Source organism: Mus musculus, chromosome 2 (assembly GCF_000001635.26).
Source record: "Mus musculus strain C57BL/6J chromosome 2, GRCm38.p6 C57BL/6J".
Classification (NCBI taxonomy): domain Eukaryota; kingdom Metazoa; phylum Chordata; class Mammalia; order Rodentia; family Muridae; genus Mus; species Mus musculus.
The window spans coordinates 157850144-157870228 of NC_000068.7; the positions used below are offsets into that span (position 1 = coordinate 157850144).

At 48.4% G+C, this 20085-nt stretch overlaps 1 protein-coding gene across 2 annotated transcripts in view; it reads left to right on the forward strand.

Moving 5' to 3' along the window:
- Positions 1-20085, forward strand: part of Ctnnbl1 (catenin, beta like 1) — a 154503-nt gene that overhangs the window by 112743 nt on the left and 21675 nt on the right. For both annotated transcript variants that reach the window (NM_025680.4, XM_006500022.3), the window contains one exon: positions 18157-18254. In NM_025680.4, coding sequence (NP_079956.3) covers positions 18157-18254 — 98 coding nt within the window. The remainder of the gene's footprint in view (positions 1-18156; positions 18255-20085) is intronic.

The window sequence follows — 20085 nt, forward strand, 5'->3', positions numbered from 1 at the left end:
CATAGCCTTTTATTAGAATCTGGAGACACAAATTGAAGTCCCAGCTCATGCCAGCTGTAAACACTGAAGAACGAACTAGATATCTGGTCTATCTGGAGAGAGAACTGTTTGGTTTCAGACCCTGGGACAAGGGACTGAGGTGCATGTTTTACATACCAAAGCAGACCTGGCCTCCAGGTTCTCCCAGCATCCCTCAGTTCCTACCTGGCATACCTGCCCACCACCCTGAACTTTCCAGCCCAGGACCTGGGCTGCCCTTCCCTCCGAGGCTCGTCCCAATATGATCCACACCTGTTGGGCTAAAGCTCACTTGCTCACACACATGTGCTCTCTCGCTCTCTCTTGCTTCCATGTTCTCTCCCCTCCCCTCCCCCCTCCTCCTCCTCTTCCTCTTCCTCTTCCTCTTCCTCTTCCTCTGCATGCCCTTTCTTTCTCTTCACGCCCTTCTCTCCCCATGACAGCTTCCCTGGCCTCCCTCTTTGGGGCCAGTGGACTCTTTCTTGCTGGAGAGCAGCTTCCCAATAAACCTGCCTTTAATATGATCTGATCTGGCTTGAACTGGTTCATTTCACCTGCAGAGAAATAATCTATCATGACCCACAAATCATCCCCAAGTAAACTTGCAAGAGAAAGGAAGTAGGGACTTTCCACGCGGACCAGACCCGGAGAAGAGCTGTTCAGCAAAAGGAAGAGCAGGTACAAAGGCCGAGAGATCCCCACAGGGCTCTACAGAGGCCAGGCTTCCAGTGTGCAGGCCAATGTAGCAAGCCATACTGCTGCCTGCCCTCCACAAGCTCAGACCGGTGACCAGGAGGGCAGAGGCCAGGTACTTCTGGTCACAGTGTGTGGCTCTTTGGGAATAAAGGAGCCACAAGTCATTATTTTGGTTAACACCTGGAGTGCTACTAAATTTATTTTCTTTCTAGGATCACATATAGGACTTCTTTTTTTTTCTTTTAAGAATTATTCATTTTATTTATATGAGTACACTGTCACTGTCTTCAGACACATCTGAAGAGGAAATCAGATAGCATTACACAGATAGTTGAAAGCCACCATGTGGTTGCTGGGATTTGAACTCAGGACCTCTGGAAGAGCACTTGGTACTTTTAACTGCTGAGCCATTTCTCCAGCCCCACACGTAGGACTTCTTAAGGCAGACCTTTCATTAAACTCCCTTCACTCTGTAGCCCACGCGTGATGTCAGTTATGAACAGCACCATAGTACAGGAACCTCCTGAGTGCAGTCTTGGTTCTTACCTGCGCCCCTCAGATTCTTTCCCAAGTGATGACAGCCCTTTTCTGTCACTGGCTCACTCTGGGAATTGCTGCCTCTTTCCAAACTGTCCTTGGCTCTTTCAGGGTCCTAGAGAAGACAAGTGACTGCCTCCAGGGCCTCTAAAACAGGAATCTGGTTGCACTTCTGTTTGAGGCTTTAAAGCCTTCTTACTACAGATCTAGAATAAAACTAGACCCTGGTGCACGCCTTTAATTCCAGTACTTGGGAGGTAGAGGCAGGTGGATCTCACAGAGCTAGTTCCAGGACAGCCAGGACTACAAAGAGAAACCCTATCCCGAAAAAACAAAGAACAAAAACCTAAACCGTGGCGTAGCATGGGAGACCAGCCGGTTACCTTCTCCAGCAGCATCTTGTCCTTCCTGGAGTCCTGTTTCTAGTGGTCTGACTGCATAGTTCCTCCCCAGCACGCCCCAGGATGCCGCCTTCTCCCTTCCATGCTTGCACAGGGACGGACGCCTTCCCTGACTCATTCTCTGAGAGCTTTGGGATTCCCCATCCTATTGCTTTCTTGCAGCCTGTCCTGCTTTCCCACTGACTTCTCCTCCACCTCTCTCCACCTACCCCCACTTATATCCAGCAGTATCCTAGGGGTTGGCCGGCTGGTTTCCAGTCAGCAAGAGCTCTGCCAGGCATGCGCCAGGTGAGGGGTGGGGTGAATGGAACTCTTTTGTCGGGTGGATCTCTTTATGTAAACTCAATTGGGAGAAGAAAATTTTCTTTATTGTGGGACTTTTCGAGATCTGTAAAGCATATCTGCTGAGCTCCCGGGCTTGCCCATCATCCCGTTCTGATGATTGGTATTTTGCCAATCTGGTTTCATCCTGCTTCCCACCCCTTTTTTTCCTAGAATATTTTAAGGCATCCCTAGACAGGGAGGAATTTTTTCTCATGGAATGTTTATCAAATCAGTAACCGCTAAGAACAAGAGCCCTGAATTTAGCCATTTTTCTAGCTGGAATGTGTTTGTTAATATTGAGATACACTAACAGTTGAGCAGTTAGATGTCAGAAGTAGCCTAGCTCGTGTCTCTCAGCCTTGTCTCTGATGACACTTTAAAGCAGGGCATGCTTCGGTGTGAGGGGCTGTCCTGTGTGTATAAGGCTTTCAGCGGCATGTCTGTCCTCCACCTACCAGAGCCCAGTGACATCTCCCACCATCACACATACACAGCAAAATTGCAAAGTATCTCCCACTGTGGGCTCCTCCCACTCAGCTCCTCCCCTTGAGAAAGGCCATGGGAGGATTGCTCAGTAGGCAGGGAAACTTCTGGTTCTGATGATGCCTGTTAGTACCCTGGAGAGTAAAGTCAGCTTTCTGTTCCCTGTGCCATATCCCATCATGCCACTCAGAGCCACTGGGGTTAGGTACAGGCTTCCTAGACATGAGCCATTTTACTTTAAGCTTACCCTGGACTTGCTTACAAATAAATGAGACTCAGGCTATGGTTATTTTATTTGGCCTTGACAATTACTGGTGGGGTTACCCCCTAATCTACTCTTCTAACCTCTGGCCTCCCCACCTCCCCAGCGGTGTACCCCAGTACTTGTTTCTCTTGGCCATGGCCATGTGCTCACCACCCATCTCCCTCATGGCGGCTTCCTCTCTCTCCCTCGGTTTTCCTCCTCCCCTTTAAAGTCACTCCAAACCTACCTACCTCTACCTCCAGTAATTAGCTGTAACCAATTTTGTTTAACCAATAGTTTTTAATCAAGAAATAAGGTTTACACAATAAACACTGGTAAACATAAACTGTCAATCACCACCTAAACCTGTGGGTATAAAGTGTAACATTCACTACATAGCAGAACAGACCTCAGCAATGGACAGACCTGTGTTCCCCGTGGGTGTGACTCACCGAGCAGGAGAGCCCTTGGCCTGCTTACAGGAGCTCTAGGAAAGCAGCAGCAACAGGGTAGGTTGTTCCAGATCTACACCCATGCCCTCATCAGCCAGGCTGGTGGCCACACCCTTGCACAAGGTACTGCTGGTAGCGGGCATCTCTCCTGGGGAACAAATCTTGGATTCCAGAGCAGTCCAAGGAGCATTTGTTTCACAGAAATTACTTTGAAGTCCATTTTTACCAGAAACCATCTGTTTTATATAAAACAAAAGGACACTGGCGATTTTCTTCACAATGGGCTCTCTGCTTAGTTCCTTCAACTCCGCTCACTAAGTAGTATCTGTAAAACTGTATGCTAGAGAACATAATTCCCTAGGAAGGCACAGCACCTGGCTGGGCCTTATTTGTTTCCATTTGTGTAGGGAGAATCCTGTGTAAGGGAGGCACAAAGGCGGCTCCCCACAAAGAGGTGGGGAGCACACACAACACAGGGCCTGCTTTGCGTGAGGAAAAAGGAAGGAAGGAAAGAAAATGGAGAACTGACTGGCATGGAGTCTGTTATGGAGTTCTAACAGATGGTTTTCCCTCCTTGGACCCTTTGGGGAAGGCAGGAACAGCCTCGTGCCCACCCCTGGTCATTTGTTCTTTTCTCTCTTCTTCCTTTTCTTCCTCCTCCTCCCCCTCTTCTTCCTCTTCCTCTTCCTCCTCCTCCTCTTTTTCTTCTTTCCTTCCACCTCCTCTGTCTCTGTTTTTTAGGTAGGGTCTCACTGTGTAGCCCTGGCTGGCCTGGGACTCACTGTGTACACCAAACAGACCAGTCATGGCCTCACATGCCCAGCCTCCCCAGCTCTTTATTATGTATCTGTGAGGTGGTTGTCCTGGTACATGGAAGAAAGCTTGACATCCAGGCCCTAGCCCATGTGGATTAGGAGTCGCTGAGTCCTCTTTTCCTGAGAAGGGGTCCCACACCTGTTAGAGTGTGACCTCAGACATTTTCACAGAAGGCTTGACTTCCTGTGTGAGTGATCAGGGACTGGTTTAGTTTGTTCACTCAGACATGGAGTGAAGGAACATGGAACAGACATGCTGTTCCAGCAGCACTGAAATGCCTCCATCTTCTTGCTCTGAAACCCTCTGACCTCACACCATGCCATGTCAAGCCTTGAGCAAATAAGCACAAGCTGCTTTGGGTCTGTGCACGGTTTTCTGGTTTCTGTGGCTATCAGCAGATCCCTGAAGCTCAACAGTTGATGAGGCCTCAGACATCTGTACATGACTATGGTGTTTAGTGTGGAAGGATCAGATGGGGCAGTTGGGGACTAAGACAGAGCCTCCAAATAAGGTGAAAGTGGTAGGGATGACTTTAGCTCATTCTAAGGGGCCTTGACTTCTACTCTTGCATCTTCAACATACATGTGCTTACATGTGCGTGCACGCACACACACACACACACATATACATGCATGCACTACTTTTCAAAGCAGGCACAGTGCATGGGGAGTTTAGGAGTATGAAAGCAACTCCCATGTCTTAAGTTGTTATGGTTGGCTCTGCTGCCCCTGCACCCCCTATAATTGGGATGCACAAGTAGGGAAGAGCAGATTTGCTGATGGAGTGTGGGAGTTTCTGACATCTGTGCCTGGCCTCTGGGTACCAGTCCGGGCCAAGCATAGTATGCCAAGCAGTTATACTGTGCCTCAATCCTATAGAGCTCTTTGACAAGACACTGAGCTGGCCATCAAGAACACTTTACAAAAAAAAAAAAAAAAAAAAAAAAAAAAGTCACAGTACAAATATCCTAACCGTTTGTCTCATTTTAGGATCTAAAGATGTTGTTATGTGCTTCATTGCAAAGGAACGACAGTACCTAGAGAATTCACTTCCCAAACTCTGAAAGAGCTTGTAGGCCACAGTGAGCTTTCATTTAGATGAAATACTCTGAAAGCAAAAGGCAGGGAACTGAGCTGAGCTGTGGCTGCTGCAGGGCTTTCTCCATCAGAGGCCTCACCCAAGCCTCCATGTGGCCAGAGAAGCTGGTCTTTGTCAGCACTCAGCTCCATGGGGACAACACATATGGGCATCCCTTGTAAAATGAAGGTGTTGAACTCCAGGCAGAAGCTTCCTGGTTCTTCCTACCAGTGTCTGGTCTGTGTATAATCATGGGAGTGCCCTGAGGAGAAGCGTGCCTTTCCATCGGCAGTTGATGTGCTTCTGAGGCTTCTCCTGTTGCCATGCGGGCCTGCTTCTGAGAATAGGGCTGCCTGTGTGCACGTCCCTTTGCTTAGGAGCAACCTCAGGACACTCAGGACAGTTAGGCTCTCTTTTTGCTTTGGGGAGTCCTAAGAAAGAACTAAGAAAGAACTTAAGGATAAGGGGTCAGTCAGAAGACGCAGGATTACTGCTGAGAGCAAGAGGTGTGTATTGTCTCTCCTGGGTAAGACAATCTGGAGGCCAGCAGGGCCATTCTGACGCTTCTGGGTGTCCTGCCATTCTTTTTTTTTTTTTTTTTTTAAAGATTTATTTATTTATTTATTATATGTAAGTACACTGTAGCTGTCCTCAGACACTCCAGAAGAGGGAGTCAGATCTTGTTACGGATGGTTGTAAGCCACCATGTGGTTGCTGGGATTTGAACACCTGACCTTCAGAAGAGCAGTCGGGTGCTCTTACCCATCTCACCAGCCCGTCCTGCCATTCTTATCTCAAGGCCAGAAGCATTTGTTGGCCCTCAGTGGGCCCCCAAGCGCCTATGAAAGACCTGGCTGTGCTTTTCAAGATTGTTTTATGGTCCCAGATGGCTGCTAGTGCCCTGGTTATAACTCCTATATTCCAAAGAGCAGGAAAGAGACGGGGAAGGACAGCCGGGATATGTCCCTTCCTAAAGGTCTCAAATGCCAGCCCAGCCTAAATTATTGATGTAAAGTTAGCCATGTAGTCCTGCAAGATTTTGTTTGTTTTGTCGAAAGATCTCTATATTTAAAATGGGCTCTAGTGCTGAGAAATCTGAGGTGGTCCACTGTGGGTGGGCAGTGGCAGCTTGAGCCCTTCTGCTTCCTGTCCTCTCGTGACAATGTGACCAAGCCTGCACTGGGGTTCAGAAGTCAAATGGTGCTCTCCAGAGCCATTGTCATAAGGACATGCTGCTGCTGCTGCTGCTGCTGCTGAAGTGATAGGGTTGGCATCCCTGATAGATCACATTACAGCAGCCAGAGAAAACTGCAGGTGAAGAGACCCCACTTCCAGATCGCAGATCGTAGCGCACACATGGTAGGTCTTACATGCAGCTCCCCTCTCCCTGAAGTCTGGGCCTTTGTGCTCCAGGAGCACTTCTCCTTGGGAGCCTTGGGCCTATGAGAAGCCACACCATTCAGCCCTGGTCCCTGGGCTCTGGGAGCCAGGCGGTAACACACAGAAGCTTTTCCCCCGGGTTCCAGCTTTAGCAGGATAGCACTTAAGTACTTCCCTAATCCGTGTGATTCTGGGCCGATGAAGGGAATCCCAGGGGAAGGAAAGCCAACCCAGGCGGTACCGCACCTCTCTGCACCCAGTGAGTGCAGGGTGTTTGTGGAGTCTCAGCACAACCCAGAAGTGAGAGTATTTAGTTAAATTTAGTGATGCTTCAGGTAGAACAGGCTTCAGTGGGAAACGGCATTCGGCATTCGCAGTTTCAGATAACACGTCTGAGAACTCCTTTTCAGAGAGTTGCCTTTGGAAGGCACTTCCTTTGTACCCAGTTCATGCTCCTCTCACTTCTGCCTCCTCCTTAGCCTTTTAAGAAAATTTCAAACGTAGAAAAGGTGAAAGAAAGGTGGAGCAAATGCTGCCATACCTGGCACTGGCCACCGTTCACGCCCCACCTGCCTTCTTTACCACTCTGTTACTTTTACGTGCCTCTCATCGCCTGGGTGACTTTTTGGTGCAGAATGTAAGTTGCAGACACCAGCATATGTCACACTCCAGTGTGCTTATCATTAACCTCGCTTTGTTATTGCTCAGGTACGACTGGGATGCACGGAGCTTGAGAGACTAGTAATGCATTTGGGCAAGGGCACTGTCAAATATAGAACATTCTAGTACCCCAGAAAATTCCCTTTCACTAATCCTCCCTGCCCCCATAGAGGTAACTTACCGCTGTTCCTTTTTCCCCACCACAACAAGGTTAACCTCACCTAGATCTTCACTCCGGGGCCACACAATACCTTCTTGTCTACCGGGTAAGGCATCCACTCTGTGTGCCCTTTGTGAAGTTCGTTCATAGTTGAGGTATGCATTGGTGGGTTCTTTTGTTGTTGCTATTGTTGTTGCTGAGTAGAATTCTGTTATGTGGATAAACTTCATTCTTCCTGTTAATAGGCTGTTCCAGAATTGGACCTTGGGGAATAGAGCTGCCAGGAACACTTGTCTAAGTCTCAGTGGTTTCACGTTTCCATGACCTCATGTTGGGTCACTCACTAGTTTGCGTCTTTTTGATAACTAGCAGGCTATCTAAGTCATTCTCACCCCATAGTCAAGAAAAGGTCCCCAAGCTGTAGGTGGACAAAAGACCCATAGAGAGTTTTTCTTGGGGTGTGGACTAAAAGTCTATTCTCCCAGTTCCTTTGTACATCCCCCTCCCTCCCAGAGGAAGATGGCCAAGCCTGAGACTCTTGAGGGAGGTCATTGACTATTTCAAATTCTGCTTAGGGACAGTTTACTGTTAGAGACATCTGAATGCAGTGAAAACTTGTTTGGTGCCTGTGATTCTGTGAGACGCCTCCCTGTCCCTTTTCTAGGATGACTCTCTTAGAACACACATAGTGCTGCTTGTTTCTGCTAGCTGACCTGTGTCATATGCAACGAAGTCCAGATTCTAGACTGAGATGTGGGATTCTAGCTTACGCCTCCTACACTTCCCTATTTGCTCCACCCTTGCCCACCTCCAGTGAGAGACCTGCTCTTCATGTCTCTGTGCCCCAGCCTCTTGCACTTTGTCTGGCATACTCTTACTCCTCTGCCCCCGTGTTCCACTGCTGGGAAACTGGAGCATTTCGTTTGCCTTGACCTTCCTCTCCCTCCCTTCTCAGGGATTTAGATGTTTGTGTGTGTGTGCGTGTGCGTGTGTGTGATGCAGGACTAAGGACAGGCGGGACTGAGGCCCTGTGGCTTAGTGTGACAAGGGCTCTGATGGACAGCAGAGTGGGAGAGCATTCCCACACATCCTCCCTGGCGTTCCGCTTTGAAAGCTTCGCTGAGGGGAAGTAGCTTGTGGTTTTATCTGCCTCACCAGCAGGGTTGGGGGCTGTTGTAACACTTAAGGGAAAGGATGAGCTTGGTCACTGTAGAACTGACCAGGTCACTTGTTCCTTGATGGGAAACAGGGAGACTGGTCAAAGTGACCTGTAGGTTGTTGTGAGAGTGAAGCGACATGAGACATGCAGAGTGCACACAGACACATTGTAGTTTGCATGTGTGCTGCCATCTCAAGCCCCCACATATGCCTGCCTGCCGTGTATTGAATATTCAGGGGAGGTTGGAGAAGAATACATGTATTTTATGTGTGTGCCAAAGAGGCTATACATAGATGCTCACACAGATGCATGTGTCTTTCGAAGAGTGATCTGACTGGCATCAATATTCAGCAGGAGGGGCTGAGCATACACGTGTGACTCTGCATGGCTCAATACATCCCTGACTAGGCAGATGTCCATTATCATGAAGTGTAAGAAGAGAAAAAAAAACAATAATAATAAAAGCAGAAGATATGACTATGACTTGATTTGACAGGGCCTCCTGCTACTTCAGCTACCAGTGCAGACCATGAGGCAGATTAATCTGTATTCCAGCACACCACTGCTGAGGCTGGGATCGATCTAATTAGGGTATTTTGAACATCCTGTTTGCATCTAGAATCTTAGCAGAAACCAGGATGTCAGTCCATCTGGGTAGCTGAAGGGAGGTGGGCAGTGGGCTCAGTACTAAAACTGGATGGCTGTAATTTTAGAGCATAAAAACAGCGCGGCATTTGGTTTCCTTAAAACAAAGGCACCGGTGGCCTTGGGTGTTGAGTGGAAACAAAGGCAGCATGGCCTGAATTTTAAAGAAGCCTTGCTGGATCTGACCAGGATATAGCCTGATGTGTGAAGAACAGGGACCATTTCCATCCTATTAGAACCCTGGCTGACCTGTGTGTGTGTGTCCTTAGCCAAGCATTTGGACCATTGGAAGGCAGGTGGAGGTTCTGAGGCTGTAGAGTGGCCTGCCAAGCCTGGCGAGATGGATGGCTCAGCAGGTAAAGGCACTTGCTGCCAAGCCTGACAGCCTGAGTCAGAGCCCTGAGACTCACATGGTGGGAGGAGAGAGCCAACTCCTCCACATGTACCACAGCATGCGCGCGCACACACACACACACACACACACCTCTCTTCAAGACACAGGTAGTTTTGCACAGTCCTACATTCATCTCTATGGTCCTCTGCTTGCTATGGTATCTAGCACATAGAAGATATTCAGAATGCTTTATGTCCTATCACTGACCACAACTGAGGAACAATAAGCTATTTTTTATAGTTCTGCAAATTATGTATTCTCTTTTCAATAAATGGTTATTATGGCTAAATGTATTCATTTTTATTGAAAGGTAAGCTCATCTCTGCCTAGATATGATGTGTCCTTCAGCTTCCTATAAACAGCTACTACTTGCCTCGGGGATGTCTGCGGGTCTCCAGAATTTTGTATTATTTGGCTTTATAGACAGTCACACCCCAGCACTTTATTTTAATTTATTGTAGGATTAAAGAGCAAGAGTGAAGTTGACCTTGCTCCATTTTAGTATTAGAAAGATATTTTCTCACCAGGACCCAGGCAGACAAGCACACTGCAGGGACTATGGGACCAGAAAAGTGTGGAAGGAGAGAGCCAAGCCCCCAGTGCACAGGTGAAGAAGTCCCACGAAGCTCTTTTTGGTGCAGCACATCTTAGGCTGCCATCTGATGAGTGAGCACTGTGCATGTTCCCTTGAGACCATGGATTTAATAGGTGATGGATCAACCTCATCTTACAAACAAGGAAATTGAGGCAGAAAAAACACCCACTCTGAGGTTTAATAGCTAGGAACTGCTGGGGGCAGGATTTGAACTCAAGCCTGGATGGTTCTGAAGCAAGGACTTGGGGCTTGTCTCTCTCTGCAGGGACCTGATACCTATCTCCCCTTAGGAACAGGTCTCTCTAGAGGGGAAATGGCTCTTCTCACAGAGTGAGACGCTGCTTACCAAATGCATCTTGGGATTTAGACCTCGCTGACTTTTAAGAAACACTGACCTGTTCAATTTTTTGCAAAACGGTGTACACCAGAAACCTACTTGGAATGACTCCCTCATTTCCCTAGTCTGGAAAGCCCTGGTTTGCGTGTAAGTGAGGATCCTTAACTGAGACACCATCTCTAAGAGAGGTGGATGCCCAGAGTCCATGCTGAAGTATTCCTCAGATTCTACAGTAGACTGGTTTGAGGAACAGAGGGAGGGAGCGAGGGTGGGTGGATCAGCTGTAGATTGTAGATTCCTGTGCTCCTTCGAATGTGCTTTTAACCTGAGGCAAGTCATACCCTTCCCTAGGCCATTGTTTCTATATGAAGAACCCCAGGGGAAGTAGACTAGAGAGCTCTAGCCCCTTCCAGCTCTGAAAATCATAAAACTCTTAACTGCCCTGGAAAATCAAACTTTTAGCAATCTAGCTCATTGCTAATCGCCCTAGAGAGGCCCTGAGGAGAGTAAAGGGGGAAGGGTGGACCAGAGCCACCCCTCCAGGCAATTTCAGTAATTAATGTAGGAGGCAGCCAGTTGTATGACTATTGAGCAGGATGCCCAGCAGGCAGGGAGTTACATGGGCACAGTGTCTGTGCTGGCTCATACATTCCACCAGGATGCTAAGATGCCAACCTCTCTCACCAGTGAATTGAAAAATGGAGGTTTACTTGACCCTCCCCTTTGTGGGTTCCAGGGGTAGCATGTGGGATGTATAGATGTGGTGTGGTGGATTGTGTATGTGGCACCTGTGTGGCATGTATGTATGTGGAGCATGTGTGCCTGATAGGAGGATATATGTCTATGTGTTTTCCTCTGCCGTGGAGCTACTGCATCTACATGTCCACACTGACAGCTCCGTAGCCATCCTTCACCTCCATTTTATGCTGTCGAAATGACAGAGCAGCTGAGCGGTGCTGGCCAGCAGATAAACCTGTTATCTCCTCTGCTCTCTGTGCCAGCGGCTCTCCCCATCTCCTTGGTGTATGAAAAATTGACACTACCATGGGCTGAAATCTGTTCTTAGGGAAGCTACATTTATTAGTAGCTAATGAAACCTGTGTGCTAAAACTTGGGGTGGCTGGAGTGTTTCCCTATGACATGACAGGCCAGAGCTTACAGAGGTAGAAGGAGCAAGGGCAGCTTTGGGCGTGCTTGGCTTAAAGCCCTATCAGTCAGGCAGGTGACAGCTTGCTTAGTGTACTGTGTTGGTGGTCAAGGTTTCTCCTGCCTAGACTGGGCTGAGCTGTGGACGTGCATGCTAACTAAGAGTATCACAAACGTTCTTTCAAGGACCACATTTCCCTGCTTGAAACACAGTGCTCCAGATGCCTTCCCAGGCCCCGGTAACCCCCGCCCTCCTGGTAAGGCATAGAAAGAACAGTCCCTTGTAACTTTCTTCCCCATCAGAATCAGCAGGATTCAAAGGGGAGAGGACTGCAGAGTAAGGCTCTGGTTCGGTATCTGTGGAACTGTAAAATCCAAAGTCTCTTCTTTATTTAGACTCTGAAAGAAATTGCTTCTGGGAAGACTTAATTCTGTAAAGTGGGAAGACGGGTTGTTATTTGTGTCTTCCTCCATATGGCCTTTTGCTTCATTTTAGCCTCGTTAAAACTGTGGGGTTTTATAAATCCACATTTACATCGTGTCTGTCTTTTGGGCACAGTGAGCCCTTGTGGGGCCTGTTTTTAGGCAAGGTTGGTTTCAGGTCTCCTCTTCATCTTTAAGAGCCAAAGGATTGGTTATAGTTTGGAGTCGGGTAACTTTTTCATACATGGGATCGCAAACTAACCTCTCTGGGTTTTCTGTTCCAGATTAACAAGACTAAGATAAAAATAGCACTTTTCTCATAGTTTGGCTGTAAGGTATGTTGACAAAATAGTGTTCTGTCACACATGCACGACAAATGCACGAGGTGCCAACCTGCTCCCAAGTAAGACTGGGGAGAAGGGTGCTGGAGCCAAACCCGGACCTGTGACCTCGTGCGTGTGGTAGAAACATCTGCCTGCCGAGCTGTGCCTCTAGCCCACAAACAGGCATCTGAAGCAGGGTGAGAGCAGGGCAGCACGCTGCTGCTAAGCCTGACTTTGAGTAAGAATTTCCGAAAGACAGATGGCAAACTAAGGAAAACATCCACAAGATATACGAAGAAGGTAGTTTCCTTAACTTACAAAGATCCCTTAGGAATCAAAGTTAAGAAAGCTATGAGTTGGCAGGAGAAGCAAAACAAACATTAGTAAGCATAGTCTTATGAGTCCGTCATGTGCTACTGCGGCGGTGCTAAAGGAAGCCCTGCTAGCGGATGTAACGGGGCCTGAGTGTGCCTAGGAGAGTGTTTCTGGGACAGGTTAGCATTTGAATCAGGTGGCTGAGTAAAGATTACCCTCACCTGTGTAGGTGGGCATCACCCCATCTATTGAGAACTCTAAATAATAACAAAGAGGAGGGGCCAGACAGCCATCTTTCCCTGCCCTCAGACATCGTTCTCAGCCCTCCAAAGACTGGGGCTTAGTGTATTTGGCCTTTGGGCTTGCAGTGGGACTGCCCCCTCTTGCTTTCCCAGGCCTTCAGCTTGCAGATGCCTAGGATAAGATTTCTGAGTCACCCAAGCCAAACCCTCATGGCCTCTGTGTTGTAAGGTATCCTGCTGTTCCCTGGTTCAAGCACATAGGAAAAGGATGTTGCACAACTGCTAATCAGGGACGTAGGTGGGGAAGAAGGGGGTCTGGTTCTATCTGCCCGGCTGTTGTCACTTCTCTTGGGTCGTGGAGACTGTGAGGAAAGGTGTAGGGAGACATATTCAACATATGTATGTCTTTGTGTATGTGTACACATGGTATGTCGGAGGGAGCTCCTGTGCCACAGCCAGCCCACACACGGAAGTCAGGACATCGTAGTGAAGTCAGTTCTCCCTTCCACTTTGATTTGAGTTCCAGGGCTTGAACTCAGGTTCCCAAGCTTGCATGGCAAGTGCCATCTTTACCTGTTGAGCCATCTCTTCAGCCCAAATGGCATTTAACATTTTATGTGTGATTTTCATTTGAGTCACATATTTTATTTTTAAGGATATACTATAAGGGAAAAAGAACATGCAAAAGTATGCCAACAGCGTGTGAATGTCATTGTCCTTAATAACAACAACAACAAAAAAAAAAAAACCCTCACACTAGAAGCTACCAAAAATACCCAGAAATGGCTCACTAGTTAAATTCAGTGGCATTCTAGATAGCGGTTTAAAAAAGAAAGTCTGTGCTGGTAAGGGCAGTTATATTTGGGAACATATATGAGTATAATATCAATTCTCTGTTGAGAATTTACCCAAGATACTTTGTGGGTTTTTCTTGGAAGGTCAAGACAGCGGGAGGAGAATGGGGAAAGGAGAATGCTTGTACAGACACTCGTGATGTTCCGTATGTCTGTGCCGTCCGTGTGTAGCTACTTTTTTACCACGTGCATCTATCCATCCATTGCTCTCTGTTGGAATGGTCAGTAAAGCAAGAAGGAAGCCGTTTCCTCTGGTTACTGTAAGCTTGTCTTTCAACTTCCTAAAAGCCAAGACAGAGGGAGGAACCTTGATAAGGAAAAACAAAAAATTCCTCAGGAAAGAAACCCATTCTTAGGGTTCCTAGGTCTGCAGGAATGTGGCTGCTGAGATGGGATTAAACCTTGAGAGCTCTGCTCTCTGCGCCCCCTCTAAATGCACTGGTGGTCCTGGGTGGTTGCTCTTACCAACGTGTGCATTACACTCCATCCAGTGGCCTTTCTAAAAGGTTCTTTCCTTTTCTGCAAGGCTACCAGGATGAGGATTTTCAATTTTGTTTTCCAGTGGGAAGCATTAGGCAGATGTCCCATGCCTACCAAGTTGCTGTCACCTACCTGACACTGCGCTGTGGTTGTCGATCTGCACCCTCTGCCCTTAAGGAGCTCCTTCAGGTTAGGGATCCTGCTGTTTGGAGCCCTGAGCACTCCCTTCTCACACATGCAGAGCTTGGTAGTGAACACACGTGCCATCTGAAGTTGGATCTTACCGACCTCTGGCACCAACTAGGGGGGCCATGAGGTGCTTTGCTCCTGGCCTGGGTTTCTCCATCCTGCAGAGAGCGGGTTGTCTCAGACACTGCATGAGAGCTGTCTGATGTTCCCTCTCTCCTTCTGTGCCTGTCAGGTGCTTTATATGTAGATATACATGGAGGTTGTTCCCAGCTGCTGTGCTAAGTAACTTCAAAGTTTCAGGCCTGAGTATGAGATTCACTGCATTCCTTATGGCTCATCTCACACCTGTTCACCAGCTGAAGGGATCAGAGTCCCTGCTCAATCAGCCTTGAGTAGTAGAACTGGGGTGTCCCACACTCTACCTTCTGGTCTTCTCTTCTCTTCTTGGCTCATTCCGAGCGCAGCCTTGCTTCCCTCCCAAACCCCCAGCCACCAGCTTCCAACCCCACTGTGCCTTTGAAAATGTCCTGCTTATGCCATGCCCGCTCCAGAGCAGAGCTTCCTGGCACCTCGTAACCTGTTCTTCCTGTTTAGCATGCAAGGCAGCCTGTCTCTGGACCTAGGCTGGGTGCTATACCCAGAGTATGAAGGCATTAAAAAGATATCTAGAACTCGGAAATGGTCTGTTTGGGGCCCACCACCAGCTCTGGCTGGTCATACAGAGTACCTGTTTCCTTCCTACTCATTTGCCAAGGTTTCCCAAAACACCAAACTGGAATGGGAGCTGGGCATAAGCAGTAACCAATGCAGATTAGAGTCCCTGACTTCAGGCCATGCATATTGAAGGGATCGGTGATCAAATTAGTAAACATACAGTGTGTGATGAAGAGAGAAGGAAGACTCAATGAGACTCCAGGACTAGCTGTGTTAGAGCTTTGCATTTTCAAAGAGTGTGGACAAGGGAGCAGAGAAGTAGTAGAGAAGGCTGAGGCCTCTGAATCTGAGAGTAAGCATGGGTTCCCTGTAGGGAGCGTTCCTGGCAGAGGCCTTGAGGCAGGAGCACCTGTGTCGTGTCAGAAGCCGCAGTCAGGAAGAGGTCAGGAGCCATTGCTGAAGAAACATCATGGTCTTCTGTGAAGACTACGCCCATGGGCAAGGATGGACACAAGGACACCTGCTAGCAGGCTATGGCATGTTGTGGGCTGGGATGAGAGTGTGCCAGACTAGAGTAGGGGGACGGTTGTGATGGTGTAGAGCTGGGGTCACATCTGAAGGGGGAACTTGCAAGGTGACTCCATGAAGGATCTGCTGAGGGGCTTGAGAAACTTGAGAACCTGGTTACTGTGCAGTAAATGGAGCCGGCTGAGGAGGGAGGGCAGGGTCTTGCTGTAGGCGGGTTGAGACAGCTGGGGGCAGGGGTGGGGATGGGGGGAGCAGTAGATTGTGTGACTCGAATAGATATTTAAAGGGCAGGTCTGGCTATGGGTTCAAGTTTGTGTCTTAGCATGTAAATGGTTTCCAAAGACATAAGATAGGATGAGCACAGCTCTGCCAATGTCTGAAAACAAAGGAGTCTGGTTTTATGGGGACCTGTAGAGAACCATTTGGTTTCAACCCAGACAAGGGACTGAGGGGCATATTTTACATACCAAAGCAGACCTGGCCTCCAGGTTCTTCCAGCTTCCTCAGTCCCTACCTGGCATACCCTTCCCCCAACACAGAGACTTCCCTGGCCTTGGTCCTAGGGCTAGTAAACTCCAGCTTCTAGTAAACCTGCCTGTAATCTAATCTAATCTGGTTTGAATTGGCTCAGTTCACTGGTGGCAGAGAAATACTCTATCAGATGGGGCCAAAACCCAGGAAAAATTGAGTCCCGAGCCCAGTAACCCTGGTCTTTCCTGGCCACATGGGGACCACTTCTGTCCCTGTGTCCTACTCCGATGGATAAATCATTTCTTCAGACTCTGATGACCCATCCCCAGCTACTACGGGGCCCTCAGGGCTCTCTCTATTGAATTGAGGCCATGCCAGAGGTAGTTCCATTCCAAACAATGGCCTGGTCTTTGGGGGGAACTTTTGATACAGAGACCTCTTACTTGAGTTACCACTGACACCGATTCAGTAAGGACATATCCAAGCACAGGATGCCACAGGCACATGTGGGATGCTTCCTAGTGGGTCTTTGAGGTTCACAGTCACAGAACTCAGAATTCTGAGTAGCATCTGCATGTGAAGGTACCCCTCAGTTGCCAGATAGCAGCTGCCGTCCATGCTGAGCAATTTTTCCCCGTTTAGTTTAATTGTTAAATTATTTTACTTATATGGGTGTTTTGCCTCCATGTATGGTCTGTGCACCATGTATGTGCCTGGTGCTTACAGAAGAGGAAGGACAGCCAGTGCTCTTAACCTGACCTGTCCCTTCAACCCCACATCCCACCCCTTTTTAGTGTATGTCTGCATATATATGTACCAAGTTTGTATGGGTGCCTGGTGAGACCACTAAGAAGATGTTGGATACCATGGAGCTGGAGTTACAGGTGGCTGTCAGCCACCCCATGTGACTAGGAACTGAACCTTGGTCTTTTGAAAGAACAGTGAGCACTCTTAACCTCTGAGACATCTCTCCAGCACCGGCAATCTATTTCAAAATAAACTCGCTCGTTTCCTTATAAGTAGGTATCTGTGGCCTCCTTTTCAAGGTCATTATTGAAGAATTTTTAAACAGGGGGTATGTGTACTCGCATGTGTGGGCCATGGTTTTGGTATAGATCTGGGGGGAAGGGTCCAGGCACATGTGTGGGCCATGGTGTGGGGGTAGAGCTGGAGGGGGGATGCAGGCACATGTGTGGGCCATGGTGTGGGGGTAGAGCTGGGGGGAAGGGTCCAGGCACATGTGTGGGCCATGGTGTGGGGGTAGAGCTGGAAAACATTGTGGATGTCAGTCTTCACATCTCTTGCTTGCTGCAGCATGTGCCAGGCAGCCCTCCTGGAGCTTCTGGGAATCCTTCTGTCCCTTCTTCCTAGCTTGGTATAGAAGCCCCAGGGTTACAGACATGCCCTACCATGTGGGGCTTTATGTGGATTCTGGGATATGAACTCGGGTTCTTGTGCTTGTACACCTGCCCTTTACCCACCCAGCCATCTCTCAAGAATTTTTTGTAATGCTTGAAGAAAAACCTGTCTTCCCCACTGAAGCCTGTGCCAGATCCTGTGGCTGTCCTCTCTGTGGGGCTAGAATAGCAGTTTCTGAGGGAGCTGCTGAGCTGCAGTGGCACAGGAGGGTGACACAGTGTGACGGCTTGCCTCCCGGCTCCCCTCAGCATCAAGTGAGGGTTAGCACGGCCGAGTTTGGGCGCCATCACCCTACGTATTTCATTCCAGGGCAGTTGCCAGGGAAAGTCACAAGGCAATTTGAGAAGTGACAGACATTTCTTATTTATCGTTCACTCATGTCCTGATGGTATTTGTATTCTGTTCACGGGTCATTCCTGTAAATGGGGGATTAGTTTGAGGTTCTGTTGTGGACAATACAAGTCAATTAATTCCCGGCAAGATAGAAATTCTCACCTCCCTTTGGTCTCCTTGCTCTCTCTGTCCTTGAGGATGTCATCCTTCTGACTGTATCTGCGGGGCTCGCCAAGATCAGTTCGGTTTTCTGATGACACCGTTGATGCTCTTGTCTTATTAATCAATAGTCTCAGTCAGCTATGCCTCCTTTCTCCTCCTCTGATAGAGCAGACGGGCCTGAAGAGGTAGTAATTACTGCTCTGATCTCAGCGTGTTCTCTTCTCTCCTTCCCACCCCAGAGCATGTCTGTTCGATCCTGGCTTCCCTCCTGCGCAACCTGAGAGGGCAGCAGCGGACCCGGCTTCTGAATAAATTTACGGAGAACGACAGTGAGAAGGTGGGTGACCGTGGCCATGCAGATGGGGCCAGGAGCAGAGTGGTGTGGAGACAGCCCCTTACCTGAGGGTGCTGGGGCCAAGTGCTTCTGCTTTAACGTACCTTCACCAGCATGTGGGTCTGTTGCATTGTCTCTTGAAGGTTCTTACAAGTCTCCATGCCTGTGTTCAGTGTCCTTCCCTTGGAGTGCAGTACCTCCTGAGTGGCAGCAATGACACTAGGCTAGGGGATAGAGGAGACTTTCAGAGGGTTCAGGTGAGGGTCTGGTGGGTGTACAGCACAGCCTGGTGATTGAGAACACTAGCTTTGGATTCAGAGGTCTGCAGTTGAGCTGATTTTGTTACTTTCAAGATACGTGGCCTGCAGACATGGCTGAGTGAATGAAAGCACTTGCCATGCAAGCAGATAGACTAGACTTTAGATACCCAGAATCCATGAAAGAGCTGTAGCCACTACCTGTAATCCCAGAAGCCAAAGATGAGAGATCCCTGGGCGAGCAGGCTGACTGGGAACCAGGCTAGCTGGGGTCAGTGAGCTTTGGCTCAGTAAGAGGCTTCACCTCAATAAGCAAAGAGGAGAGCAAGCAAGGAAGACACCTGGCATCTGCCTCGAACTGCCACATGCAGAAAGGTGTGTGCGGCTCTGAGCCTCACTTCCCCCAACTCTAAACTGGAGACTTAGGTTGCAGGGCAGGGCCGTCGGGATGAACTGATTACATGAGCTCTCCACCAGGTTAGTGTTTCCCAACCTACCTACCTTCCTTTCTTTCTTTCTTTCTTTCTTTCTTTCTTTCTTTCTTTCTTTCTTTCTTTCTTTCTTTCTTCCTTCCTTCCTTCCTTCCTTCCTTCCTTTCTTTCTTTCTTCCTTTTGATTGATTATATATAAGTACACTGTGGCTGTCTTCAGACACTCCACAAGAGGAAGTCAGACCTCATTATGGATGGTTTTGAGCTACCATGTGGTTGCTGGGATTTGAACTCAGGACTTTTGGAAGAGCAGTCGATGCTCTTAACCACTGAGCCATCTGTCCAGCCTGATTCCCAACCTTCCTAACACTGCAACCCTTTAATACAGTTTCTCCTGTTGTAATGACCCCCAACCGTAAATTTATTTTCATGGTTACTTCATAACTGCAATTTCTGTTATGAATTATAAGTATCTGATAAGAGACTCCTGTGAAAGGGTTGACTGACCTTCCCAAAGGTGAGGAAGGACAGACAGGTCTTAAGAAGGAGCTGCTGAGCAGCCCCGGGTAGGCTGTGGAAGCTGGTGGTAATGGTCTCTATGCTAACTGAGAGTGATGGCACTTCATATTGCCATTTCTCATCCCAAACCAATAGAATTCAGCAATAGCAGTAGCAGCCATTCACTGAGCCACTGCTGTGGGGTGGGGAACCAGCAGCCCCCTTCATTGTACTATGTGAAGCTGTAGTTATCCTAGAGTCCCTGACATTCACATTCTCACTAGGAAACTGAAAGTTAGAGACATCCAGGGACTTGTCCCAGGTCGTGCTACTAATACTACCGGAGCTGGGACTCGAACCCAGGTTGCTGAGCAAGGAAGCCAGTACATCTCTTCACACCCTGTGTGGTAGGCAGTTCCATAGGAATAGAAGGAAGGCTCAGAGTCCCCTTTCAACACACGATAAGTACGTTCCTGCTTATAGCCACAGTAGGGCTGGGGCACAGTCTTCAGAGATCTTGTTCTGCCTCTTTGAGCCCACCTTCAACTGTTTGTGCTGCTTGGTAGCAATGTACCACAGCACGGAGCATCTCAGTAGTCACGGCTGTGTTCCAGTCTCCACGTGTTTGTAGGAAGAGTGAGAGCACTT